The following is a 17240-nucleotide window of genomic DNA, read 5'->3' as shown; positions in this document are numbered from 1 at the left end:
AATATGAGGCCTCCTATAGACTGACTGCTTGTTAAGACTCCGTTCACTATAATCTAAACTTTATTGCTAAATGTAACACTTACTCATATTGTAAGACCATGGTGTTTAGTCAGTTCAATTCAGTGAGACTTTATTGGTATGACAAGGTCTGCAAGTGTTGCCAAAGTGTAAAAAAGAGGCAAATGGATGCAGGTGTCCAGCTGGTGGAATGATTTGTCATGCACTCCCCTTGACTCGGCCCAAGGTCCCCCTGCAGCGTAGCACACCGGAGAGACTCAGATCAGCCAGTGAGGGCCCTCATTTATCTGTTAGAAGTAGCAGAGAGCCATCCAGGATATGGCTACATATTCTGTTTGAGGCTTGATCCTCTGTGTCCATTTCTGATCTGCTGGCAGGTTGCTGCATAGTGCGATGTCATCTCTCTCTTTTCTCCCAGGGTCAGGAGTGGTTTTACATCATCTTTTTTTGATGGGACACCTTTTGACTTCTGAATACTTGAGGAAGTCTCTTTTCAGTCATATTTCGGACACTGGTGCAGAAAGTGCCTCCTGTCTCAATTTCTTCTGTCTCTCATTGGTTGCATAGTCTGTCTTCTGTGGGTATGGATCACAAGACAGTTGAGAACAGCAGATGGTGAGCTTTTTCAGAGGTTATGTTAACAAGAACAGGTTTCAGAGTGGTAGCCATATTAGTCTATATCAGCAAAAACAACAAGGAGTCCTTGTGGCACCTTACCGACTAACAAATTTATTTGGGCAAAAGCTTTCTAGGGCTAAAACCCACTTCATCAGATGCATGGAGTGAAAAATACAGTAAGCAGTATATATATTACAGCACATGAAAAGATGGGAGTTGCCTTACCAAGTGGGGGGGAGGGGTGGTTGCCAGTGCTAATGAGGCCAATTCAATCAAGATGGAAGTGGCCTATTCTCAACAGTTGACAAGAAGAGGTAAATATCAACAGAGAGAAAATGGCTTTTTGTAGTGCTAACAAGGCCAATTCAATCAAGGTGGATGTTGCCCATTCCTAACAGTTGACAAGAAGGTATGAATATCAACAGAGAAAAAATTACTTTTTGTAGTGACCCAGCCACTCCAAATCATTATTCAGGCCTAATTTGATGGTGTCCAGTTTGCAAATTAATTCCAGTTCTGCAGTTTCTCGTTGAAGTCTGTTTTTGAAGTTTTTTTGTTGAGGAATTGCCACTTTTAAGTCTGTTATTGAGTTTCCAGGGAGATTAAAGTGCTCTCCTACTGGTTTTTGAATGTTACAATTCTTGATGTCTGATTTGTGTCCACTTATTCTTTTGTGTAGAGACTGTCCAGTTTGGCCAATGTACATGGCAGAAGGGCATTGCTGGCAGATGATGGCATATACCACAGTGGTAGATGTGCAGGTGAACGAGCCCCTGAGGGTGTGGCTGATGTGGTTAGGTCCTAGGATGGTGTCCCTTGAATAGATATGCGGACAGAGTTGGCAACAGGGTTTTTTGCAGGGATTGGTTCCTGGGTTAGTGTTTTTGTTATGTGGTGTGTAGTTGCTGGTGAGTATTTGCTTCAGGTTGGGGGGCTGTCTGTAAGTGAGGACTGGCCCAAGGTCTGTGAGAGTGAGCGACTGTCCTTCAGGATAGGTTGTAGATCCTTGATGATGTGCTGGAGAGGTAATTTTCCCTCTGTTGATATTCATCCCTTCTTGTCAACTGTTGAGAATAGGCTACTTGATTGATTTGGCCTCGTTAGCACTGACCCCCGCACTTGGTAAGGCGACTCCCATCTTTTCATGTGCTGTAATATATATACTACTTACTGTATTTTTCACTCCATGCATCTGATGAAGTGGATTTTAGCCCACAAAAGGCTTATGCCCAAATAAATTTGTTAGTCTCTAAGGTGCCAAAAGGACTCCTAGTTGTTTTAACAAGAACAATCTCTCCCATAGGCCAGAACGGACCATTATGACCATCTAGTCTGACCTGCATAACACAAGCCATAGAATCTCACCAGTAATTTCAGCATCATGTCCATAACTTCTAGTCGGGTTAGAATATCTCTTTAAGAAAGGCCAACAATCTTGATTTAAAGACTTCAAGTGATGAAGAATCTACCACATCCCTAGGTAAGTTGTTCCAATGCTTAATTACCCTCATTGTTCAAATTTGCACCTTATTTTCTTATTGAAATTTGTCTAGCTTCAATTTCCAGCCATGGGATCTCATTACACCTTTGTCAGCTAGATTAAAGAGCCCTTTGCTATCAGAAGTCTCTTCCCTACAGAGGTGCTTGTAGACCATGATCAAGCTTTTGTGATTTTTGTTCTGTTCAGTCCAATGCAATTCAGAGGAACAAGAAATTCATGGTTGTAGTTTGAGTTGTACCCAGAAGACAACAGAATTTGCATGAGCCTTTAACAGAAGTAGCTTACCTGTTTGCACACAATGTACATGCTGCATTCAGCCTTCTGCCCAGGCTTTCTAATCAAACTCTAGCTCATACCCTGTAGATCACTGGACTGGAGTACAAAGTTTGCACTGATAATTCATATCCTCTGTTTACTTTCCCACTGCTCTCTGAATTACAATGTCATGGGCAAAAGGGGTTCCCTGCAGGGGCTGCTCTAGCTATAGGCAAAGCAGGCAGCTGCCTGGGGCAGCTGGTGCAAATCTGAGTGATGCTGCAAGCCAGGTCACGACGCTACTCACTCAAATTTGAGTGAATGGCACTGAAACCTGGTGCTTGCTCCCCATACCCCACTTCTACAAACCATCAGAAGGCTCATCATGCACCCTAAGAAAGTCCAAGACCACCCCCAGTTGAGAACCTCTATTCTAGCAGGTAGAAGATAGCACATTGAAGTTTTGCCTTGGCGGCAGATTGTCGAGTGGCCTCCAATCCCTAGTCTAAATTCCCCTCTGCTCTATGTGAAAACTAGTTTTGCCCGTGTCATTTAGGAGCTTGAGGAATAGGTGTCTCCCCATCTAACTATATATACAAGCTTCCTCTGACTGCCTTTAGTGAGCCAATTTCCTTCCCCAGCTAGCTTGTCAGGGCTGTGCGTATTCAGTCTCCCACTGAATAGGCACTGCAGAGTGGCAGGGAGACTAACAATAGCTGCTAGACTAGTCTAAACAGTGTGGGGGACTAGGTGAAAACTACATGCACAAGGCAGGTGGTCTGTGTGAAAGTTTTCCCCCCTAAATACTATGCATTTTCTGTAGTGACATAATATGTGTATCATAAGGAGATATTTTCAATTCCGTTAAAGTGAGCTGTAGCTCACGAAAGCTTATGCTCAAATAAATTGGTTAGTCTCTAAGGTGCCACAAGTACTCCTTTTCTTTTTGCGAATACAGACTAACACGGCTGCTACTCTGAAACTTGTAATTGCTCTCTGTGTTTCATAGTAAAATGACTCGGGGGAGAGATTTCATTAGAGTATTTTGGACAGAAGAATGGATATTAAAAGGAATTACTACAGTACAGTGGGAGGTCTGGGCTTTTCACACCTCAAACATTATCCCTGTCCCATACAGCATGGGGGCTTTAGGATGTGGTTTTCTCAGTCATTATGAACCTAAAATATAGTATAAATCAAGGTACACACTAACGCACCCATACCCCTGGCCTTGTCTAGATTAGGATTTAAAGGATGTTAGCACACATAACTAAGATGTTCTAAACTGTGTTAACACCTGAGCTCCCCTCTAGGCATTTAACGCAACCAGTTTAACACGTCAGAGTATACATTGCCTTGTCTGCACTAGCCTTTTTGAATGTGTTTGTTGGCAATATGCCTTATATCCTATTCTAGACAAGAGCTTTCAGTTTGTGCCCAGAACTCAGATGCCACCACTGCTGGGAAACAGACCAAGGGCTGAGATCCAAGAAGGTATTTACGTGCCTAACTCCCATTGTACTGGCCTGTAAATGAGCACACCAAGCATCACACTTTGCTGCAACATCTGCAGCAAATCCACAGTCAATAGAAATGGTCAGAGACATTTGGACAAAATAAAGAGTCATAAAGAACCTTTACCCAAAACTCAGACTGCTTCCTCATTTGAGCTTCAGGATTAGTTCAGGTAAGTGAAGAGAGAAAGGACTTCTTCCCCTGCACCACCCTCTCCTCTCAGATTGGCAGATTCAGATGGCAATGAGCTGGATCATCAGTGCTAGTGCCTAAGCTAGGCACTGCAGGGGCTGACATGTTGGCAACAAGATGATTGTGACCATTTAGATCAAGCAGGGTGATGGGAAGGGAAAGGATAGCAAGGGCGAAGTACAGCAGGTGTTCACACCCCTCATATGTCTCGTGTGTTGGCTACATAACAAAGTGGGACATCAAATAAGGTCCACAAATGTGGACTCCCTCTGATGAAGAATGCAAAGGTGGGCAGCTCAGAAGCCTTAAACCAAGACTGGATAAACAGTGGTGCCTAAAAGTTAAGCACAAAAACTAAAATCCAGGGGAGTTGTGGGAGCTCAGCACCTAAGACAACCAGGACATTTATTCAGGTGCCTAAACATGGATTTAAGTGCCTAACTTTAAGCATTTACATTTGAAAATGTTGGCCTCGGTGCATATTTGATGGAATGATGGAAACACCTTTCAGCAACAGGCATGGGCTGATTTCCACTTGCACTATGTACCATGGCTACAGTTTGTGGTATTGTATAACCATGTGGCTATTATGGGGAATTGAGTTTCTTTCTTGATTGCTGGCTGCTCTGTGGTGTTTTGGACATATTTAGATTGCTGGCTCTTACTGCTTGCCTGCACTACTCTGAGGATGAGATACAGGTATTTGCACAGCCTTTCACCCTTATTTATCATGTTTATTACAGTAATATCTAGGGGGCAACCATGAAGAGGACCCCATTGTTCTATGGAACTGCACACACACAGAGAATAAGACAATCCCTGCCCCAAAGAGCTTACAATCTAATAGACAAGACAAAGGGTGGAGGAAAAGGTGAGAACATACAATCAAAGTGAACAATGAGATGGCAGCAAACATCATGTTAGTTTTGAAATTAGGTGTTTATTATTTAAATCCTTTCCCCGGGGTTATATTATGAGGGGATTAGTTAGATGGAAAGAAAGGAAAAGACTGGGCTGGAGAGTGTAAGGGTGAGAATGTACAGCGTGAAAATGGCAGAAAGCAGTCTGATGACAGCACTGGTCCTTGCTTGAACCATGGTCCCTTTGTGCAGCTGCTGTGCCAGCTTCAGGCTCTGGCTGGCTCCTCCCTGCCATTTCTTTCCCAATCATAGAATCATAGAATATTAGGGTTGGAAGAGACCTCAGGAGGTCATCTACTCCAATCCCCTGCTCAAAGCAGGACCAACACCCACTAAATCATCCTAGCCAAGGCTTTGTCAAGCTGGGCCTTAAAAAACTCAAAGGATGGAGAATCCACCACCTCCCTAGGTAACGCATTCCAGAGCTTCGCCACCCTCCTAGTGAAATAGTGTTTCCTAATATCCAACCTAGACCTCCCCCACTGCAACTTGAGGCCATTGCTCCTTGTTCTGTCATCTGCCACCACAGAGAACAGCCGAGCTCCATCCTCTTTGCAACGCCACTTCAGGTAGCTGAAGGCTGCTATCAAACCTCCCCTCACTCTTCTCTTCTGTAGATTAAATAACCCCAGTTCCCTCAGCCCCTACTCGTAAGTCATGTGCCCCAGCCCCCTGATCATTTTTGTTGCCCTCCGCTGTACTCTCTCCAATTTTTCCACATCCTTTCTGTAGTGGGGGGACAAAACTGGACACAGTAATCCAGGTGTGGCCTCACCTGTGCCGAATAGAGGAGAATAATCACTTCCCTCGATCTGCTGGCAATGCTCCTACTAATACAGCCCAATATGCCGTTGGCCTTCTTGGCAACAAGGGCACACTGCTGACTCATATCCAGCTTCTCATCTACTGTAATCTCCAGGTCCTTTTCTGCAGAACTGCTGCTTAGCCAGTCGGTCCCCGGCCAGTAGCGGTGCATAGAATTCTTCCTTCCTAAGTGCAGGACTTTGCACTTGTCCTTGTTGAACTTTATCAGATTTCTTTTGGCCCAATCCCATATGGCTGAGGGGAGGGAGACAGTGAGTAGCCCTTCCCCCCAAACTCTAGGTCCAGAGGTGACCTAGAGTTTGGGGGGGACCATCACAATAAGCACACAACTGGTTTATTTCTTTACACGGCTGGGGTTGTGGCTTTAGTACAGAGGTATCAAACATACAAGACACAGGTTGCACAGCCTCTTTGTGGTCCAAATGGCATATTCAGGATCAGCAGAATCTCAGCTTTTATTATTAAAAAGAACGTTTCTTGCTTTCAGGGTTCTGAAGAAAATCTTCCAACTGCAAACCCATGTTACTTGTGCAGTGTTGTCTGAGTCTGCAGAGAGCCTGAAACACTGTCTCAGAGGTGTGACCTTCTCTGCCTACTATTAATCTCACTGTAGTGTTAACTCTGTAAACTAATGAGACTTTAGATACCAGTACATTAACTATATCTTTGCTTAATTTAGCAATGGAATGGGGGTAGGAATTGACCCCAAATTGGAAGATATTACAGGGAAAGAAACACTGGAAAGAAAGGAGGAACAACCTAAAGCCAGGGAAGAGGGAGAGAAAGGAGGATGAGAAAGCAAGAACAACAAATTGCAGAAATAGCAAGGCTCCTAGTGGGGAGCAGAATCTTCCTCCAGTTGAGGCAGAATATCCCTCTAAGCCAAGGGACTGAACACAATAAAATAACTAAAAACTTAGTTTATAGGCTAGACTCCCAAATCTCCCATTGACCTCCATGGGCGATATGCTGTGGGTTGAAGACATATGCAGTCATGCATTTTTATATGCCCTACAGACCATAATTAAAAAGGGATTTTTGTATCTCTCCCCAGAATGACTTTTACACCCCTGCCTTGGTGAACATAGCAGCATAGTTGTTTTTCATCCTGGCTAGCAAGCTCAGTCCTCAGGTGAGTTTTTACCAAGCTCTGCTTGTGGATAATTATTCCCTTCCCTTTAGTTGCTCTTAGCCAAGCTGTGAACATTTAGTTCTTTCATTCTTTTCTCATAAAATTTCCAATATTTGATATTACAGTGCAGCCAGAGATTTTCCATTGCTATTTACTTTGGGACTGATCAGATGTAGTACAATTATAGGCATGCACCATACACCAGGCTTAGCTATAGTCCTTGTTAACATGACGCTCCCAATTAAATGCAGTTTTAGTTTCCCTAGTACTGTGCTGAGCCTTTAAGACCCCACTCTTAACTATTTTCAAAGCAAATTCAAAAAGAAGGACAACTGCTTTGAAAAATTTAATGCTAGTTCTCTGAACATCTTTTAAAATAACAGATGTGAATGCAGAGATCTCCAAATGAAAAGCCGGGGCGTGTGCAGTTCCAGGAGTTTCCCTTGCAGCTGTAGCTGTCTCTACATCTGAGATACGGCGGGCAGATGTGGCATAGCCTCCGTGCACACAAACATGGGCCCAGATCAGTAGGAGGGATCTACAAAGGGGCAGTATTGTGAACAAAAAGGCATCAGGAGTTTAATAGATTTGTTAAAGGTCGCTTTAGAAACGTACAACAGATTTGGAGGATTAAAAAGGGATTTTAGTTGTAGCAGCAGCAATGCTAGTAACTGTCCCATCTCCAAGAACAGAATTTGAGGCAGCATCTGGGAGGAAGTCTGGTTTGGTATTGTGGCTGTTTTTAAAGTCCCTTCCATTCTCTCTCACCCACAGATGCATAGAATGCTATGTGTAGCTTGACTAACTGTAACTGACCACATGAAGTTTTAAAAGATCACGCCGGGTTTTTCAGGCAAGGTCATATTTTAGGGGAGATTTTCAGAGGTACACATGGAAGTTAGATGCCCAACTCCCTAACTATTCTTTGTGCCTTTGAAATCTTTCCCTTGGCATATACACTGGTCTTAAACGAGTTTAATAATATAGACCTTGGATCCCAGTAAATCAAAAGGGATGGGATTGAAAAAAAATTCTGTAAATCAAACAGCTACTTTTAAAAAAGTGATTTTGAAGTAATTCTTGTTTTGGAAAATAAGCTCCTCAGTCTGATATGCTGTTGTGAGAGAAAAGGCAGCTAGCAGCAGGCTCTCCCATGCCCACTGGGGACAGGGAATCTATTGTAGAATTCATGCTAGCCCAAACAATGCTGCACCCACCCTAGAATAGGGCCCATATTTTTAAAAGGTATTTAGGTGTTGCTGTGCATGCAATGCCTAATGATTTAGAAGCTTGAGTCTCGTTTTCAAAAGGGATTTAGGCACTTACAAGCCTAAATCCTATTCAATCACTTTTAAAAATGAGACTTGAGCTTCTAAATCGGTTAGGTGTTGTAACACTGAGTGCAGCAACATTTAAATAGCTTTAAAAATCTGGGCCTCGGAAAACAATTGTAGCACTGCAAGTATGTTAGTTTCAAGTGGAGACCTCTTGGCCCTGTAACTGCGAGTCAACAGTTTACAGTCTGTGCACAGACACAATTTAAGCTGGCTTGAGAGCTTATGGGGTGGGGCAAAAGTGGGTTGGGCAAAAGTGGGTTGGGCAGCTTAAAAATCATGCTCTATCTTAGGTCCATAGTTAGCTACAGCAAATGTTGTTCTAACACTGCACGGCCTTATACACAAAGGCTAGATGAACTCTGTTAGAACATTGAAGCATTCTTTTAAAGCATGGTTTCTAATTGTGGTAATTTAGATGGTGGAGACGGCTCTTGCTGTAACTGTCTGAAAATTGGCAAAGAGTCATGCGGCACCTTATAGACTAACAGACGTATTGGAGCATAAGCTTTCGTGGGTGAATACCCACTTCGTCGGATGCATGTTTCAAGTTCAAGATGAGTGAATCTGCATCTACCCTCCAATGTTACAGCTGTACAGCACCATACCCTCTGGGATGTGTGCTGTTGGGATGTTTGAATCCAGTGCTGTATTTCTGTAACAGTGTTCCAGGGTATAACCATTGGATACCAGGCGCTAGGCATTTCCAGTGGGTGGCTTACTCAAGTACTTGAACAGTACACGTACATCACTTAAAATGCTCCACAAGAGGCAATTACAAAAATCCCTCATGAACCAGAGAGAAACATGGAACTCAGTCATTCATCAGCACTGACTGCATGGTTTTTCTTTTTAATAGAAATTAAATTACTTGCTTAATATACATAATGTAATGTTTACTTTCCAGTCTAGTAGCTTTTCAATACTTGCTTTCAAGTCACATGGCAAACACTGTACAAAAATGATAATAAAGAGAAACCGATTGGTGAACACAGTCTGTGTTTGAAACACTAGAACCAGAAAGGGTTAGGTTTATCTAGAGCTAACACATAGCAAAGGATACATATCACGCAGACCCATTCCAGTATAACCATGCATTACCAGGGAGTGCTCTAAAGTCAGCTACATACAACTGGTTTCTAATGGAGCAGGAAGACAGAACCCTAAAGTACGTAGAGGGATGCTCTATCGGGTACCATAGCCGTAGTAGAAAGATTCATCAGAACGGTATCCATATGCAGTCGCAGGGCGGCCAGGAATACAAGCTGGCTGACCAAATGCATCCACTCCAATGCTGGGGAAGGGAAAAAAAAGAAGAGAGAAACTGATGTTGATGCTTGTGTTTCACATACAGGAAGTGCGCTCAAGGGCTGGGGCTCTCAAACTTTTTCCATAGGGCAGACCACATTCAAAGGTACTATCTTGAGCACCAACTCCCTTTGGACTCAAGATTCTGCAGACCCTCTCTCCCAGTCATGATCAGGTAATATCTCTGTAGAGATTAAGACAGCTCCTGAAAAGGAAAAGTAACACTAGGAAAGTATTTGATGGATTCTTTTAATAAAATGTTACTAGTTGGGAACAGAAGAGCCTGTATCACGTGACTAGCCAACGTTCTGTGGACTACACTTTTGGAACTTCTGGTTTAGTGGGCAATGCAAGGGATTGGGTGATGGGATTCCTAGATCCTGCTATACTATTAATTCAGTAGCAAGTCACTTCACTATGACTCAATTTCCTTGACTATAAAATGATAATACTTCCCTGTCTGAGAGGATTTTAATATATTGCTATAATCCAACATTGTTGAAAACTGATATTGATGCAAAGCCCTCTGCTAACTGTATACAACAAACCAAATAGTCAAATTATCTTCTGACCAATGGATAGAAACCCCAAAGTTATTGAGGAAATGGCAACTGCAAATATGGCACTGATTATGTACTAGGTCAGAAATTCACACCAAGGTTTCTGAAGTGATAAGACTGACATCCAAAGGGCAGACAGACTTTATCATGTACTAAAGCCCTCTATGTTCTAGCCAGACTGAAGGTTAATTTGGTCTTCATATACAGTATCATTTTTCACCCTCTAGCTGTCCCAAATCAGTGAGTTAGATATAAAAGTGACAGATATTCTACATTCAGCAATAGCTCTGAGGTAGGAGACAGAGGCAGAGAAAAAAAGTGAATGTTGGCCAAGACACTGGATTATTGCATACTCTTTGGTATTATGCCATCTTTTACACTTGCACCTGAATAGACAGAGATGGACAAAAAGGACCTCAGTGTAGTGTCTGACTAGAACTACGGGGGAAGGAGCTGAACTTCTCACACAAAGACATTAAAGGGCTAGTGGCCACCAGTGCTTAAAGTGGGGAAGAGGTGCACTTTATTACTGCTGCCATTATCCTGCACATACTGAACACAGTTGTTGTAGACCACAATAGCATTAACATGTAAAAGAAAGGGATACCCAGGATACACAGATTGGTAATATCTCAAGCCCTGATTCAGCAAAGCACTTAAACACCTTTAACTTCAAGCCCATGCTTGAGCTAAACTGGCGTCATGATCAACAGAGCACTGAGAAGACCATGTTCCAGCACTTTATCTTCACACAAACACTGCTTCCAGCAACATGAAACTGGGCAGGACCTAGGGATGAACATGAGGAGTTTGGTGCTTGACCAGTCAGGAAACCAGTGTACCTAAAGGATGCTACAATGATAATCCAGAGAGTGGAGGACTTAAGAGTGCCAGACCCGCTTCCCCAGGGACAGAGAATGGCCAATAAGCCAAACTGCAAAGGAGATGATTCCCCTTGAGATAAGCCACCCGAGAGGTTACAGCCAGATATACACCTAAAGGCTGTGTTAGTATGTCTATACTGGTATACTATGCTGGCAAAGCCCTCCTAGCGTGGATGCAGTTTATCCCAGCTTCCCTAAGCAAAATAAATCATACTGGATGAGCTATTGCCAGCAGGAGAGTGAGTTTGTGTGTGTGTGTGTGTGTGTGTCCCTGGGAAAAAAGAAAGGGGGGGGTGAGAAAGCCTGGATTTGTGCTGGACATGGCCCACCTTGATTACCATGCACATTGTAGGGAGAGTGGTCACTTTGGATGAGCTATTACCAGCAGGAGAGTGAGTTTGTGTGTGTATGGGGGTGGAGGGGGGTGAGAAAACCTGGATTTGTGCTGGAAATGGCCCACCTTGATTATCATGCACATTGTAGGGAGAGTGGTCACTTTGGATGAGCTATTACCAGCAGGATAGAGAGTTTGTGTGTGTGTTTTTTGGAGGGGGTGAGAGAACCTGGATTTGTGCAGGAAATGGCCCACCTTGATTATCATGCACATTGTGTAAAGAGTTGTCACTTTGGATGGGCTATTACCAGCAGGAGAGTGAGTTTGTGTGTGGGGGGGCGGAGGGTGAGAAAACCTGGATTTGTGCTGGAAATGGCCCAACTTGATGATCACTTTAGATAAGCTATTACCAGCAGGACAGTGGGGTGGGAGGAGGTATTGTTTCATGATCTCTGTGTGTATATAAAGTCTGCTGCAGTTTCCACGGTATGCATCCGATGAAGTGAGCTGTAGCTCACGCTCAAATAAATTGGTTAGTCTCTAAGGTGCCACAAATACTCCTTTTCTTTTTACTGGTAAGAGTGCAATTTTGCCAGAATAACCACGTCTACACTAGGACCTTCTGCCAGCACAGCTGTGTCAGTCTTGGATCACACCTCTTCATGCTTCTGACAGACAACTACCAGCATGAGTTTATATTGTAGACCTGGCCTACTAGCACTCTGCTCCAAATCAGGATGCAGTGGTTCTGAGAGCTGTCTTTTTCTCCCTGAACCAGGAGTGTTATTGTCACACTTCACTAATTCACCACGGCCCTGGGGAAGGCCTGGAGTGCCATGCTGAACAAATTCCTCAGGAAGGTGAGGAGTCAAATAACACTGGTACATGCTCTAGTGTCCTGTCTGCTTAGGGTGGGGACAAGCTAAAGAGCATGGTCTGCGGCCTGCACTGGCTTCCCCTTCCTTACTGGAACCACTCCAAATTTCTGGGACTCTTTTACAAAGCCCTATGGGAAAGGGCATGTGATCTTCAAGACTGCCTCACTTTCCAGGTCTCTCTGCAGCAGCTGCAGTCATCCAGCAGACTAGCAGGGAGCACTAGGTATGGCCTTCTCAACAGCAGGCTTGAGCCAAATGAGACCACGGAGGGTCCTATCCTCACCATCTCCAGACACACCTCTTCTCCAGTCCCCGAAGAATCAAAGACAATCAAACACTGCATTCAGAAATAAACCAACCATGATTACAGCCAAGGTAGGCCAAAGAATGGAAGCTTTCAATTATGATAATCTCAAAATTTACTAACATACTGTAGGTAAGGGAAAATGTGTCTGAAAATGCCTGATTCTCTATCTGTTATGGTAATGTAAATCCATGGATGTCAGTGGCATTACACAAGTGTAAAACTGGGGTGATAGGGTAGAATCAAGTCCATACTTTTTGTTAACCACTGTCCCTTTAAGCCAGAACTTCAGTTCAGGAATACTTTTTCTTCTTTCCTTCCACAAATTCTCAAACCGTTGACTTATCCACTTCAGGCTCTACAGTCAAATAATTTGTAATTTTAAAAAGTAACTTGTTATAGTTTGCAGTGTTGGTCCCAGGATATTAGAGAGACAAGGTGGGTGAAGGCTCAAAAGGTTGTCTCTTTCACCAGCAGAAGTTGTTCCAATAAAAGATATTCCCTCACCCACCTGGTCTCTCTAATTTGTTATAGGAAACTCAGTTCTTCATTTTATTTATTTTTTACATTGGTGTTTTGTCTGTGATTGATGTTACATCAGTTTTGGATAATTTACTATTTATTATTGTGGTAACAACTAGAGACCCATCACATCTGTGATCGTTTTAGAGTAACAGCTGCACAAGTACTCCTTATCTGTGATCGTGACTCTCATTCCTGAAAATTTTAGGCTGGGAAGACACTATATATATGGCAGGGGGACCACACTATTGCCAGCTGAAGGCTGCTTCGGCGATTAGTCAGAAACCCAAAGACCACACCTGTTTTGCATAAAACAGAATCAGGTGCAGCCCCTTTCAACTTTAATGTGGTGGAATGCGGGGAAGGAGATGCAGGTCCCAAATGGCTACTTAGTTCAAGACAAAACTCAGCATCCTCACTCATACTCAGATTTCCTAAGGGCAGATTCTCCTAATTAAATATGAAAGTGGCTGCACCTAGCACTGCAGAAGTGTGTGGGTTTCTTCTGGCCTTTGTCCTCCTTAATACAGTATATGATACCAAAAAAAGGAGTGGAATATTGTGCTGGCCACAAGTACTATTCACCACTAGATGGCACTCTCTCATTACAGAATATTGCCAAGTACTTCCAACTATTTCCAGTTTAGTAATCCTTATTTAAACAACTTCTAAATGTATCTAAATGGATAAAAAGTTAGGCACAAAAACATGGCTTCAATTACATTCTCAGCAAATCAATTTTTTCCCCTTTTTGTAAATGTGTAAGTAATTAGGTACAGGTCCCTACAGGTTAAACTTTGAGCAGCATCAGTTATTTCCAAATGGTTCTGACATATGGTAGTATCCTGAAGAAAAATGTAAGAGATGGATCAGCTGATAACTACTTCAGAGATTGCATTAAAAAAAAGAGAACAGAAAATTATATTAAACTCACCCCCCCTCCAGAAAATGGTGCACTAGCTAAACATTTTCCTTAGGTAAATGAATCCTTTTCTATGCCTCAGAAAATACTGGTTTTGCTTTCAAGTGAGTTTAGTGCTCTTTAAAAGTCTCAGCCTACCCTCTTGGATGATTGGGATTGGTGGGCAGAGTCTACCTGAATGAAAGCCTCTCCATCCCTCCATCCCCTCAGCTGAGGGAGGGGCCACAGAACCCAGAAAATAACTGAGTACCAGGGACAAAAAGTGAACTATCAGGGGCCAGCACTGCAGACTGAAGTTCTGGTGATACCCAGAACAGCTATACTAAGAGCAATGACAGCGTAAGCATAAGCATGCCCCATGCCTGCGTTCTGCTGCAATCTTGACCTGGAAAGGCCACCTTGATAATGGAGAAAGGAGTTTAGTATCCATGTCTCACTGAGTTGTTCCACACCTCTGCCAAGGATGGAGCCAGTTGTGATGTTGGGGTTTAAGATGTCCACTAGTGACTGGACTGAGAACTTGCTTCATGGATTCTTATTTCTACCTTAGACCCTAGACTATCCCATGCTTATTGGGCTACCCACATTTGCCACCCGTGCCTGTCACCTGCCCTTCTCTTCAAATCTTCCCATTTCATGTTGAGGTGCTTAGAGTTAGATGTCATTCAGAATTGTTTGTTTCCATGTTATTCGCAGTCTTCCTCGCTTTCTTCTTTTGTTTTCTGCTGTCTTCTTTTGTAGATTTGTGAGCAGGTGCCGTATCCAGTAATTTTTCTAACTTCTTCATTCTTCTTCCTATCTCTATTTGTTATTCCCAATATTCTTCTCAGACATTAGTGATGAAATGCATCCAGCTTTTGTGTATCTTTCTTAGTAAGTTGCCATGTCTCACTGAGATATGTTGTGATGGCAATAACAATTGCTTTTATTTCTACACTAGCAATCAAATCCAAACTTAACTAAAGAACTGGTATTAGTATTATTGATAGCACCTAAAGGAGTGCTGGGCACTATACAGAGCCCTATTCTGAAAAGGCAGTGACATATTTTAATGAAATCAAGCAAGTAATCCCAATCCTCCACCTCCTCAATCCCCCTTTAAAAAAAATCCATCATTTTCACTTCCCACTACACAGTTCAAATTGATACCTAATGGGAGCTCATTCATACCACATACATTTATCTAATAGAAACCGATCGCACAACATTGTAGTGAGTCTGGAACAAGTGAGTTTCTGAAATTGCCCTAATCTATAAACTCTTAAGGCATCTTTGTCTTAAATTTTTTTTTATTTGATGGGAGCAGTTGGTGACTGTGCTCACCACACAGCAAAAGCACCACTATTTTCTCACGGATGGTTTACCAACATGTCTGGGACTCATGGAGTTAAACAGGGAACACAACTAATTATTATGTAATGCTAACCTCAGCTGCTGGTTCATTTTGAGACCCTTTAAAATATGAACTGTGTATTTTACCCCTATGCACTCTCTTAATGATTTGTTTTTTTTAGACTGAAATCACTTCCAGCCATCAGTTATACTCGCGGTCTCTACACATGCACTTCTCCAAGCACAAATATTTCTTTTTCCTATTGGTCTGCCAGCCCCTGTCAGAGCAAATTTCACTTTAAACTAAATGCAATGATACTTAAAACCTCTTGGATTACTCAGGCTGCTGGCATGATCTATGACCTTCCCAAAATGACAGCTGAACTTTCTAATTTGCTTGTACGGCTGGGGAACCGAAGAACACATGCCAAGGGGGAAAATGCTCCTAATGTGCATGAGTGAAGAGAGATTTCTTAACAGCTTTATTTATTGATATTTACCTTGATTCATAATGTACAAAAATAATGTGCCTGTCCTGGGCCCATGGTGCCTAGGAGACATTTTAAAATACAAAAATACAATCAAACAATACTAGCAATGTCACCCTTATCCAAGCCAGGAAATGCCAAGCAGTATCCCCCTTCCCCACATATACCGGCTCTCCTTGTACCCGTCCCTCGCTCAAAGCCTGAGAGAACAGACAGGCTTTGTAGTAGGCCTGGAAGATTGGGCTGTTTCAGACCAGGGGATGAGGGTATTCCAGTTCAGGGTCTCGCACTGGCTGTAACTCTATGGTGCAGGCAGAGAACAGGGCTCTCTAGGTTCTTCCACATTAGGAAAATTAGCATCCGTATTACAAAAATGGCCAGCGATGGTGTACATGACAGTGGTAAAGACACCTCAGCCCTGCCTATACCGGTGCTCAGACCATTCTGAGCACTGGTGCTGACAGTTACTGCAATATGGGTACTAATTCCTGAAGTGTAGGCAAGCCCTCAGAGTGGCAGCTCCCAGGTCATTTGGGACTTTATGAGTCAAAAGAAACATTTTGAAATCTATCTGGAAATCCAAAGTAGCCAGCACAGAACCCAGGGCACCCATGTTGTGTGCTCCCAGCAGAAAATACTGCTGAGGACACAGGCAGCCTCACTATACACCAGCTTCAGTCTCAGACTGCATTTAAAGATACCATATAGCAGCATGCAGAGTGCACTGCAATAATCAAATGGATGACACACACATGAATGAGGAAAGCCAGGTCCACATCTGAAAGAAGAGGTTGCAACCTCCTGATGAAGTGGAGATGGACATAGGCCTTCTGGCAACTGCTGATACATGACCCCACAGCAGTTGGGGAAATTGTATTTCAGAACTTGAATATAGATTTAAGAGCTTGACTTTAGGGACCTAAATAAGAATTTTTTTGGCCTCTGTTGCATGTTTGGCACCCAAAAACACAGGGACCAAAAATAATTGGCCACTGAAAACAGGAGGTCAAGGTCACATACAGTGTTAGTGTCAGAGCCAGGATTAGAAGACAGGTGTCTTCAAATCCTAGTCCTGCTCAGAAGACCAGCCAACCCCCACTACCTACATATTTTGCATGAATCAGATTGATGCAAGATCCACCTGTAATTTTGACAGGCACTAAACTAATCAATGGGAACACATTTTAAAAAGGTCTCCATTTAGTACAAGTGCAAATGTTTATCCACACACGCAAGGTGGGACCTTGATCCAGAAAAGCACTTATGTATGAGCAGAACTTTGCGCTCATTAATAGCTCTATGGACTTCTGTCGGACTACTCACATGCTTAAAGCTACTTCTGTGCTTAGGTGCTTTGCTGAACTGAAGTTCATTTGCACGCATAACTATGCAACACAT

General features: G+C 43.0%; 1 protein-coding gene across 3 annotated transcripts in view; it reads right to left on the bottom strand.

Annotated features, from left to right (window-relative positions):
• The window catches only part of KIFAP3 (kinesin associated protein 3), a 138077-nt gene continuing 120837 nt past the window's right edge, over positions 1-17240 (bottom strand). The window contains exon 20 of one of the 3 annotated variants that reach the window (XM_084636400.1): positions 1-593. In XM_084636400.1, coding sequence (XP_084492526.1) covers positions 554-593 — 40 coding nt within the window. In that variant the 3' untranslated portion in view covers positions 1-553. Of the gene's footprint in view, positions 594-9159; positions 9605-9632; positions 9824-17240 lie in introns of those variants that run through there. The other 2 variants (XM_084636399.1, XM_084636401.1) reach the window with 2 other exon arrangements.

Source organism: Lepidochelys olivacea, assembly GCF_965140295.1.
Source record: "Lepidochelys olivacea isolate rLepOli2 genome assembly, chromosome: 8".
In the NCBI taxonomy this organism is placed as follows: Eukaryota; Metazoa; Chordata; order Testudines; family Cheloniidae; genus Lepidochelys; species Lepidochelys olivacea.
This window is presented reverse-complemented; position numbering and strand designations above follow the sequence as displayed.